The sequence below is a fragment of the Thunnus thynnus genome, chromosome 24 (assembly GCF_963924715.1).
Source record: "Thunnus thynnus chromosome 24, fThuThy2.1, whole genome shotgun sequence".
Taxonomy (NCBI): domain Eukaryota; kingdom Metazoa; phylum Chordata; class Actinopteri; order Scombriformes; family Scombridae; genus Thunnus; species Thunnus thynnus.
Window position 1 is genome coordinate 9,633,655 of NC_089540.1, and position 11,814 is coordinate 9,645,468.

Consider the following 11,814-nt stretch of genomic DNA (forward strand, 5'->3'; position numbering starts at 1 on the left):
ACAGGTGGTAGTGTAATGAATCCCATCAGAGCAGAGCGATAGTTGTGTCCTCGTTCAAGTTCATTTAACCGAATCGACACATAGAGAGGTAAGAGGAGGTGTGTAAAAGCAGAAATCCTTTCCTTTATATCCTCTCTGTGTTTATGGTTCTTTTTGGACACAAGGACGGGATTATTTGGATGATCCCTCAGAAAGAAAGCAGCAGGAGGACTCGCTGAAAGGAATGTGTATGAATGAGGCGCATTCAAACCGAACGCAGTACGAGATCAGGAGGATTATGAGATAACTAAGAGATTAGCAAGATGTGGACTTGATAATAGATCAATAGGATTAGCAGGAGATGACTGATAGAGGGAGAGAAGGAGAGAAAGGGATGAGGGGAAGACACAGCTGAGAGCAGAGCATCTCTCATCCTCTGTGTCTTGTTTTTTTCTTCTCCTCTTTGGCTGTGTATCTATTTGTTCATTTTTTTGCAAAAATATGATCGAAATGGAGAATGCAAATGTCAAACAAAAGTTGGCAATAAAAAGTGATTGCAACACATTGTGTCAGTTAAATAGATAAACAAGCATCCTCGAGTAAAATGATACATATGTTGTCTCTAATATGAACATCTCCACCTTAGATTTATGACCGTGAGTTAGCACATAATATTGCTTTTAATTCTTTTTATACAGTCATTTCAAACTGGTTTATGAGAATTATTTGGCACGTTTTAGGTTCATTTATTTGTTTTTGTCTTTAGATGAAAGCATGAAATATGACCGTTATCTGACATCGAGGAATGATAATAGTATGTCCGGCTAACTTATGGAGCCTTGAAGTCTTAGAATAACTTGCAAGGAGCTAAAAAGAAAACCTTTTCTGATCGACATAAATCAGTAGCCAAACCATCAAAAAAAACCCTTGATTCTCTTGAGCTTTAAACGTACAATTAGCTTGACATTTGGATGGAGTGAGAGTGAGTGATAATGTTTCAGATCAGAGGGACATCAAACGTATGTGCAGACCTCAGAGGTTGACGAAAATCTTGCGTCTGTGTGTCTCTGTGTTTGCGTATCAGGGTGGAGAGTTACACGTCAGAAAACAGCGACCTGTGGAGAAAAGTAGAAAACCTGGAGACTGCCAACAGGTGAGGCTTACACACACACACACACACACATACATACACACACACAGGCACGTACACACTGGCTGACATTGCTGTCGTGCCTCTGAACAGACTGAAGCTGTTGTGTGCTGGCTCCAAACACTTAATTACACAGACCCAGCATTTTTTGTAATGATGTTTGGATTAACATCACTGGAAACAGCAACGATTGTGCAAAGAATGCAGCTTGACAAGCTGAGAGCTGAATGATCTGAGTTGCAGCAGGGCTGCAGAAACTGGATCTCATCTTTCTCCAATCTCTCTCCGGAGAAACGACGATGGGTTGAACTGCAAGCAGCAAAACTGACTGAGGAAGAAAAGTTTTAGTCCACATTCTCTTATTGCGTTTACATTTCAGAGGTATGGTATAGTATTTATGGTCTATATGTATAAAATTTTCAGAGCCTACCGTATATATATAAAATGTGTTACACTGAGAGAATTTACTAAACAGAAATTTAAGCAAAATTCAGACTCACCGAGCTCCGTTTGTCTCCTCTGTTATTATAACAATATGAAACCAATCTGCTATTATCCTGCAGTGGGGTGGGTAGATGGGGGTGGGTGGGTGTGGTTGAGGGTCGAGGGGGGGTCTGTCTCTATGTCTGTCTGTCTGTGGCGGCCGCAGTCTGTCATTAAAGCTGCGAGTCAACAGTAGCTTTCATCATGGAAGGCAGCCCCCTCCCTTCTCACCACACACACACACACACACACACACACACACATATACACAACGCTGATGAATATGTCAAACCACCACACGGAGGAACAATGAGTTGGCACAAATTAGGGAACATGAGTCAGCACACTCGCTCTCATATAAAGTTCAGAGTGTGTGCGGGTATAAAAAAAAAAAAAAAAAATGTTTTTAACTGCTCTAAATTTAAGCTCCTAGTTCCTGAAAATGCCTTAAATGCAGTTATTAGTGGTCATTTTGTTCACCATGCAGAGGTTTCTCTGTGCAGCAGAACTAGGTTACTGCTGCTAGTTTATTAGTTGCACAAGTATGAGCTTAACTCTAATTCCATGTTACATTAAATATGTATCAAGGAAGTCTTACATTTGGCTTGCAAAGATATGTATTGTGTGTTCTTTCAGGTTTATTTGCAGAGTCAGATTAGAGGATTGATATTAATCTAATCTCTGTGTGTCAAGTAAAGGCACTTGATAAGCTTATTTTAGCTCCAAGATTGGAGGCAGGAGGAAACAGCTAGCCTAACTCTGCAAAAAAAAAACAAAAAAACATACCTCATAGCAATTTATTGATGCAGTTTCATGTGAGTTTGATACATGAATTCATGTGCTGAATATTTACACACACATTTATTCACTCAGTCAACCGGCACGACCTTTCTAAGTGCTGTATGTTTAAAGAATCAATAACTTTAGCAATAAATCATTGTGGTTTTTACATCAAAGACCTGCTTGAGTGTGTGTGTGTGTGTGTGTGTGTGTGTCGGTGGTGATGCTGCTCAGTATCATCCGATATAAGTTTATTGCAGCTGGCAATTCTGCGGCATGTGATAGAGATCAGTGTGGAAATCTGAAACATTAGATGTAATAACAGACTGGGCGGATGGTTACCGACCGGTTCGCTCACTGTTTAGTTTAATTTAACTGATTAAATGGTCTCTGGCAAACTGTTTTCTCTGAGCGGGCGTAACTGGCTCTTTGTCTCCACTTAGTGGTCAGAGTTTATCCTTACAGCCACTGACAGCTCATACCATCAGCACCCTGCTCTCCAGATCCCACTGACATGCTGTATTCAATTCTATTCTTGTGGTTTTAGTGGTGTACCCCGTCCAACTCTGCTCCGCTTTGTTGTTAACGTGCTCTCTTTAGTTAGTCCGGCCAACTGACGACGCAACGCTCAATCGGGCGGTTAAAGTTTACTTTAAAATAAAAACCAACCCAATATTGAAAACCACGCGATGAGAGAGGAATTCTCTGTAGATTTTTACGTGAAATAAACTGAAAGTCTGAGTGCGTGTATGAGTTTTCTTGTGGTTTTCGATGGCTTTACGTGTTTAGAGTATACTGTATTTAGTGGTGGGTGGAGAGTTAAGTCATGTGTGTGAGTTCACATGGAGTTAAACGCATATATTCATGAGAAGAAGAAGAGCAAACCTATGAGGGTACTTCTCCCAATATCAAAATATAAGAATTTAACTAATGTTACTTCCTCGAGGCTCAATTCAGAGCAAGAAAATGTATCAACCAAACATTCTTCCTTTAAATTTACTCTCAGAAACCAGTTTAGGTGTGATTTAGAGCTCAAGCAAGCAAATATAAAGTCACCATAGCGTGCATATCAATGTAGGAACACAATACATGCAATAAATGATCAATTTCCAGCTTCCAAGGTCAAATAATGTTTGATTTAAAAAGAAATAAAATGCTAGTAACATTTTCCACCATATTCCTGTCAGCACACATTGATCACATTGATGAGGTATCGTTAAAGATACAAGCTAGCCTGTTTCATAAGTCAATATGCTTATGAAACAGGCTTTGTCTCTACCTGTGTAATCGTATTTCTTCTTCTTTTCTTGCTCTTTAATGTCTCTTTTTCTCTCTCTCTCTGTGTGTGTGTCTTCAGATCTCTCCTACAGCAGCTCCAGAAGCTTCAGTCGTTGATTTCAGGGAAAGTTGTTCCCCGTTCTTGTAAAATGGCCTCAACTCAAACAGGGACATGCCTCATGGTAAATATCGTTGTAAAGCTCTTTTCACGTACATCCATTTAGATCTATTTTTTAACGTTAGTTTCAATTTAAATTTGTGTAAATGGATAATAGTTTATGCATTTGACTGGCAGATGTATCTAAAAAATGACCTTCAGGTATTTATCCATGATGCCACATTGTGTTATTATTGTGTTATTTATTTATTTGAATGTTTCATCCCTCTCTCTGCGCAGATGATGGCGGTGTGTTTTGTCCTGGTGTTGGGCTCCTTCTCTCCCTGCCTCTCTCCCTTCTACTCCCTCGCTCACAGCTCCTCTTTGTCCTCTTCCTCCTCCTCTAACTCCCCCTCCTCCTCTCCTTCTCCTCAATCAGCGGACCTCTACACCACCAGTCAGGGTAGGTCTACAAATATGCGACTTATTATTCAACATATTGAAGTACTTTTCTTTAATTTTGCCTCGTGTAGTTCTCCTTAAGTAAGCAGTTTAATACATTTCTGAGATTTCTTTTCAACAACCATCAGAGAATAACAATGAATTTGTTGCATTTAGCACTTAACAAACAGAGTCATAACATTCAAGAGAGGAAAATACAACTCTCTGTTCTCGTACATTAATAATAATAATAATATCGAATGGAAAAGTATGAATAAAAGCACATAAAGACGGAGGATGGTTAATGATCCCAGAAGTTGACTTTTCAACTTACAATTTATTGCATAGCGCAGGATAAAACAAGAGGGCCTGACATTCATTTTGAGAATAACTAAATGTAGAAATTGCAACAGTCTATTTCTCTTTAAAAAAGAGCTCAGAAAGAGTGCAAAAGTTACATTTTTCACTGCATTCCACTTCCTTAAAAATTCCTTTCCTTTAACCACAAACCTTTGGGGAACCCCCTTTTAAAACCAGAAGTTAGGCTGCCATCATGTTAAGTACCGCTCAATTCTGCCAACAGCCATCCTCTGAGTGGTTAGAGGCTCAATCTGGCTATATTGCCCTATAGCTCCAGACATTCATTTTCATGACATGTTGGTCAAGAGGACATTTTTTGCCCCGACTGTGGCATTTAGAAATATCTAAACCAGATTTCAATGCAATGGGTTCAGTAATTGCAGAGATATGTTGCTCTGGACAAGTGTTACTGTGGTGGATGAAAAGACTCATTAACAAACCATGTCTTTCTTTTTAATGACACAATCCCAGATAGTAAATGCTTCCATAAATGTTCCCATCAGGCTTAAAACTTGCAGCTAAACTTATAAATTCACATTTCAGGAGTGTTCAATTATTTCTAAAGCACCATATCTTTTTTTTTCTTCCATATTTACAAGTATGTCAGGGTGTTTAGTGTTTAGCATGTTCATAATGAAACAGTGATTGATCATGACAGATCCACATGACAGAAGAATGAGAATCGGTGTGTGTGTCTGTGTGTTGCAGTCCGTTCCCGCAGCCTGCTCTTCTATAACGAGGGGGCTCCACTGGAGGAGACTTCAGTGACATCAGAAGGGGAGCGGCTACAGTCAGAAGGCCACTCTCACATCCAGACAAGCCGTTACACAGCTGACGCCCACAGCAACCAGACAACTGGGCCCAAGTTAGACCGCAGGTACAAACTCTCACTTTGTCTCTTTTTTTATTTAGGCTGCATGTTAAATTTAGTCCTCTCAATGTGAATTTCTCTCTCTTCTCCTCCTCAGAGAAACAAAGCCAGACGGAGTTTCAGAGTTTTTCTGACAGACAGCCTGACCCTTCCTCCCATGACTTCTCACCTCAGACCCCTAAAACCCCCCCCTCCCGCCCCCCCAGAACCTTCAGACTGCTAAACTCAGCGGGCATGTGATCCACTTCGCACCATATCAACACTTCCAACTGGACCAAAACCTGTGTCTGCATTATTCTGTCATCCAACCATCATCTTCCCTTTTTAGTGAGTGACTTCATCTCTTTCAAGACATCCGACACTGCAGTCGTCAAATCCTCCTTCAGCTGATGTCCTGCCTGTAACTTGTGCTTCAACTCTCTGCTTAATCCTGAATATACTTGATTTTAAAGGGACTCTTATTAAATCTCATTGGAATTTCAATCTTTATGCATTGAAATTGCATACTGGATAATTTTAAATATAATACTAATCCATTCGTATTTAGTTTAGACAAAAATGGAGAGTATTTAGTTTAAAATTTATAAGAATATTTTAAAGATACGTCACCTAGGAACACATAGGGCCTTAAATAAAGAGCCTCTAGACATTATAACTTAAAGATGCATTGTGTAGCATTTTAATATAACTAATTCACCCCCATAAACTACTCGATACACAGTAACAATGTCAAAAAAGTCCCCCCAAAAATTTGTAGCATCCACAGCCGCTTCTAGAGCTTCAACCTTGCTTTCTCTTCAAAACAACGGAAAGCAACATCCTTTTTGCAAGAGTAAGCAAAGAGCCTCATGGGAAATGCGGTTTTAATATTGAGAAACGTAAAATGATACACGTTGCACCTTTAAGAAACAGAAGTATACTGTATATTGACCTCGACTGTGTGATTCTAGTTTATGTTAGCACGCGGTGCTTGCATTTTATTTCCAAGGCACTCCAGATGCACTACATCGGATCAGTGCACCTGAATGCAACTTGTGTTGCGACTAACAACTAGAAATAAAACTAAAAACTAGACATGCTGATGTAAATAAATGCATCCTTTTTAAAAGGAAGTTGTGCCGTTCAAGTGCCTTTCACTCACCTCAGTCAAATATGACCAACTTGGCCTTACATGTAATGCCCATATATGGAAGTATAAACCTGGAAATGTAACTGTAACTACATTACACACTTTGTGTTTGAAGCAGGGCTGGCCTCAGCCTTTTGGTTGCCCTGGTTTAGATTTTGTCATTTCTCCAGTCCTTGTTTCCTTCAACGCATCATAAACAAGCTGAATGTTCAGGATTTATCTTTGCAAAGCATTTTATTTAACAGGCAAATGTCTCTAATTGTGGGGCAAAGTAGTAAAAGCTTTTTAGGTGGGGACCTCTGGACAAGAAGGCCAAATTGGCCACCTATGCCTCATGAGCTGTGAGTTACAACTTAGCATTTAATGAGTTTTCCACTTCTTGAATCAATCTTCGAAGTTAAAGTTAGTTTTTTTATCACTTCCAAATCTTGCATCATTTTGAAGGGAGACCATATTTTCATAAAGGGGTTCTGACAGAGGTTGGGAAACATGACATAAAAGTATTTTTATGAAATTTAAATTGTATATATAATATATTTGCAGCATCAAAAAAGAGCATATTTAATTTATGCAACAAAAAAAAAAAATAAATGTACTGAACTTGTTTTTAAGGTTAGTTTATTGTGTCTTGTTTTTCTAAATAATGTTTACAAAACACAAAAAATACAACTTATAATATATTCTGAGCATCAAAAAAGAGCATATTTATTTTATGCGAGAAAAAAAAAAAGCAATTGTTTGTTGTGTTTTGGCATTTAGGATGATGTGAAGGTTTACATGATGGTGTGTAGTTTACATGCTGTTCCATGGAGTGTAAAACTTTGACATGATCTGTCTGTCTGTTTACTGTAATACAGTGTTTATGTTTCACTGCTGTCGCTTGAAAACCTTTTTTTTTTTTTTTGTTATTCCTTCATGATTTAAAAATGTCATGGATTTAAAAATCTTAATTTTTTTATCCTCAACCTGTAGTTTCGGACTTGTAAAGATCTTTTATTGACCCCCCAAAACCCCAAAATTTATAACAAACCAACTGCAAATTGAGAAATTGACAATAATGCTTAAATTAAGATATTATTCTGTCATATTTGCATCCTGTAACCTGTGACCAAGAAGCAGAGGAAACATCTCAACATTGATGCTAAATGTGCTCATGCGACAGCAGTGTATGTTGTATTTATTCCTGTTTGTAGAAAGTGTGTGTATATATTGATGAAGCCAATCAGGGGACTATTACATTCCAGGAAGTAAAACACCACTAGCTTTGTTCTCTCCACAGTTTAAAGGAACACCTTTAGGACATTTTTTTTTTTAAAAAAAGTCTTTATTTCTTGACCACTATTCTGACAACGATTTTAAATGTTGTGATATTCCTTCAAACAGACATTTCGCTGCCCCGGTCCAAATCTGTGAGGAAATAATTACATCACTTCTGACTCAAACACTCAATACATCCTACTTTGATTTACAAAAACTTGCAATTAACAGATTTCCTGCTTTTCTTATTTGTCTCTGTATCTGTTTCATTTTGTGTCCCTAAATGTTTGGTTTGATATAATCTGTGATACAAAACATCATGTGACTGCAGCCCGTTGCGCAAACATCCCGTCATTCTCACCCCCCAACAGTCTTAATGCATCAGTGTACATAAATAATGACAACCTAATGTGCAGTTGTTGTAAATAAGGGCCTTGTTTTTTGTATTGTGACATATTCCAAGATTTTAACCTGTGGAATCATGTGGGAAAGGGAAAAAAGGGGAATAAATTTGGGTGGAAAAGGGGGAAGGAAAAAAAAATTTAAAGTGGGGAGGGATTTAAAAGAAAATGAGGGAGGGTCACTTTTTCCACTTGTAAAGAAACCTGGACGACACAGTAGCTAAACACAGTTTGAATAGTTGTAAAACATCAAGGAGTGCTTGATTATTCTGACCTCAAAATGTCTGAATGGCCTCAGAGAATAATCAAGCACTTTGCGGGGAGTTCAGTTATTTGAAATGTGTTTGGATACGTTGCTGTTGTATCGGGTTTGTTGTATAGCGTCTTGCATGTTCCTCCATATATTACTATGTTATCTTAGTGTAGTCAGTAGAGTAGAAACCAGCAAAATATTAAAAAACTGCATCAGCAACACCGTGTCTGTGGACATTCTTGTCTTAAATGTGACTTTTAATGTCATTTATTTGTAAAAGTCTTGATTTGTTCTCGTCCCAGTTGACTTAGTCTTTAGTAAACTGACTCGAGATCGGTAACACTGAAGAGTCCACTCTAGCGGTTCAGCTGAAATGTTTGAGTATGAGCTGTTTCCGGAGGTCCTCTGCTTGGCTGTCGCGGTCTTCGGGTCTCTGTTCGAGGCTCTCGGGCTGCTCCAGAGGGTCCGTCCTCTCCAGAGTCCAGGCGTCTAATCCAGACTGCAGGGAGGCGTTGTGGAGAACACAGCAGGCCAGCAGGATGGACGAACTCCTCTCTGGAGAGTACTGCACAGAGAAGAGGAGGCAACAGAAGGTTAGTAAAGGATGACACACAAGAATATGCCTTATTTCTGTTTGGGTGTCCAACTTTAAAAAAAAAAAATGCATATGTTTAATAGGTTAAAAATACAGATTCATTTTAACTGCCACATGTGAGGTATAGTGTGTGAATGACCTCAAATTCAACAACCAGTGTGGAACAGGAGGCCTAGTCTGCTATTGTTGACAAATGAGAATTATTTGTCTGTATAGTTTATACCAAAAAAACTTCCTTTAGAACCTACTACAAAAGTATAGGTTAAGTATAGTATATTGTTCAATCAATTAAATAAATATGTTATACATATTGAACTATAAGTAATAATATATTTGTTTCCATGAGGCTGAATGGTATTCTTGATTCAGTGCAAATTGTTCACTGGCAAACTGGTTCTTCAATTTGGTTTTCAATCCATTTGCGCTAAAATAATATAAATTACCTGAATATTTACATTCTTTTCTACTTTCCTAACTGTGTAATACACCTCTCTATATTCCATAATGTTCCAGGAATTTCATTGCAGGAGGAGACCCAGAAAAAAAAGAAAAAAAGAAATAGACTAGAATAGAATAAAATACCTGTAGGTATCCTTTGGTGCCGTCTAAACATCTGAATCTGGTCTGGATGGCTCTGAAGGTTCTGTCCACTATCTCATGCGTAGCAGTGTGAGCAAGATTATATCGAAACTCTGCAGGGGATTCTGGGCAATCCACCGGAGTCATCAACCACTTCCTTAGAGGATAACGTCGGTCACCTAGAAAACAGAAAACCTTTACTTCTGTCTTCTATACCATCTATGTTGGGTGGACTTTATTTATTTGAAGTCTTAAATCTACGTCTCACCCAGCAGCCAGCCCTCTGAAATTTCCTGCAGCTGTTTGTGGAGAGCAGATCTTTCTAGAACATCAGTGTCTTTGAGTCCGCCTGGCCAGTGTGTTTCTGCGCTGAGTAACAATCCTCTGGCGTCACAAACCAGCTGACAGCCAACAGAGTGAAACCCCTTCTTGTTCACATATGACGAGTCTTCGCTGTTTGGAGCTTTGATAGCAACCTGGAGATGAAGGGTAAGGAAAATGGAGAAGCGGTGGGGTAGGGGGGGTGGGGGGTTGGGGTCAGTTTGGCTGTTACCTGCTGTACAAAGTGATGATGAAGTGTTGAAACAATATAATGTACTAAACCTGAACACAGTCCAGAACCCCCAGAACTCCCGGGAATCCTGCCACCCTCTGAAACTCTTGGAAGGACTGCTCTCTGCTGGAGGGATCTCTGTTTGGGAAACATTATTATTACTGTTATTGTACATCTACTTCTTTTTTTAATTGTTTCTTTTATTCTGGATAAAGCTAAATGTATTCAAGGTATTTTGATGTGAACAAAAGTAATATTACTCTGTGGAACCACAAAGAACCTGATCTGTCTCTTGTTTATTTTGTCAATAAGCTACTACATGCTCATAATCACAACAGTTAATAAGTATCATGCCTGTTGAATGTGATGAACTGGGGAGCTTTCTCCACAAGGGCTCTGGTCACATTGGACACACATCTTGACATTGATGCCTGGCTGATGCCGATAGTATCTCCCATAGACGTCTGGAAAGAGCCTGATGTGTAGAAGCCCAAAGCAGCCAACACCTGGACCTCAGGGCTGATGGCTCGAGACCGTTGGGTGCGTCTACACAGAGACTAACACACAGAAATAATATAAGAGAAACACAACATAGTACAGACTATATGCAGATTTCAGAAAGACACAGAATAGTGAACTGATGCATGTGTTCATTCAAAGCTGAGGATCAGTGCATACTCACCTCCCTGAGGAACTCCACCAGATACAGGATAAACTCTCTGGGGAAGCCAAATTGTGTGAGGAGGAAGTTGTCTGAGACAGAGTCCAGGTCAAAGCGGTCCAGGGTTTTATGGCCTCGACCATGTAGGAGCAGATCACAGTCCAAGATGGCTATAGAGATCGCCATTCTGTGTGTGATAATAAATTTACTGTCATGATGCCCTCCACTTCTGCCTCCTCCTCCACCTAGCATGCAGGCATGCAGTCTCCCCCCCTTCCTTGTCTGTCAGCGTGTGTCTAATTGCAGGATTGTTCTGTATATTTGTTCAGAGAATGTGAGTACAAATAGACATTCTTGCTGGCTGAAGGTGATGCCTTTCTAACGTATTTTATTGTATATAGATAAAGTAAGATATATTCTCTTGACTACTGAGTTTATTGTGTCTGTTGCATTAAGGCAGGTTTACCCCTTTCAATGTAACCAATAAAATTTGTACAACAACCAAAATAACTATTCTCATGTTTTAAAGCTTATTAGTATGCAGCTAACGTTATCTATGACTGAATCATGCAAACAAACGTGCTAACTAGTGAGCTAGCTACCTAGCATTTGAGCTATCCTAATTTCAGCTATGCGTGCTCGCTTATAGAAACAACTCCGTTAACTTTAATACTCTGAATTAAAGCATTATTCAGTTTTTTTCTTTATTAAATTAGGCCCTTACCTTCTTCACGTAAATCTTGCAGCTTTTGTCAACCAAAACAACCCACAGGCACACCTAACTTACCATCTTTACACGCAGATTCGACGCAGTAAGTGGCATTATGTGTTTACGTACAGATTATTTTATGGTAAACGTTATATTGCTCTAAAAATCCAAATAGTATTTTATATTATTCTCTAACGTGTTATTTGCTATTTTTTGAATTTGTAAATTTTATAGACGT

General features: G+C 39.0%; 2 protein-coding genes across 2 annotated transcripts in view; one reads left to right on the top strand and one right to left on the bottom strand.

The window, feature by feature from the left end:
- Nucleotides 1–7,878, top strand: part of creb3l1 (cAMP responsive element binding protein 3-like 1) — a 39,566-nt gene extending 31,688 nt beyond the window's left edge. Inside the window, exons 9-13 of the mRNA XM_067583781.1 lie at nt 1,064–1,132; nt 3,750–3,852; nt 4,068–4,230; nt 5,277–5,445; nt 5,537–7,878. Of these exons, the coding sequence (XP_067439882.1) occupies nt 1,064–1,132; nt 3,750–3,852; nt 4,068–4,230; nt 5,277–5,445; nt 5,537–5,573 (541 nt within the window). The 3' untranslated portion in view covers nt 5,574–7,878. The remainder of the gene's footprint in view (nt 1–1,063; nt 1,133–3,749; nt 3,853–4,067; nt 4,231–5,276; nt 5,446–5,536) is intronic.
- Nucleotides 7,871–11,719, bottom strand: harbi1 (harbinger transposase derived 1). The gene is made up of 7 exons (XM_067583782.1): nt 11,592–11,719; nt 10,889–11,054; nt 10,561–10,763; nt 10,257–10,344; nt 9,922–10,129; nt 9,657–9,832; nt 7,871–9,044 (listed from the first exon to the last, which is right to left on the bottom strand). Exons 2-7 carry the CDS (start codon nt 11,051–11,053, stop codon nt 8,844–8,846), a joined length of 1,041 nt encoding a protein of 346 aa, XP_067439883.1. The 5' UTR covers nt 11,054; nt 11,592–11,719; the 3' UTR covers nt 7,871–8,843.
- Nucleotides 11,720–11,814: the final 95 nt, after the last annotated feature.

Coding starts and splice junctions, on each gene's coding strand:
- harbi1 (XM_067583782.1), bottom strand. CDS start 11,053: ATGGCGATCTCTATAGCCATCTTGGACTGTGATCTGCTCCTACATGGT. Junction 9,833..9,921: donor TTCAGAGGGCTGGCTGCTGG/GTGAGACGTAGA, acceptor TCTGTTTTCTAG/GTGACCGACGTTATCCTCTA. Junction 9,045..9,656: donor GCACCAAAGGATACCTACAG/GTATTTTATTCT, acceptor TTCTCTGTGCAG/TACTCTCCAGAGAGGAGTTC.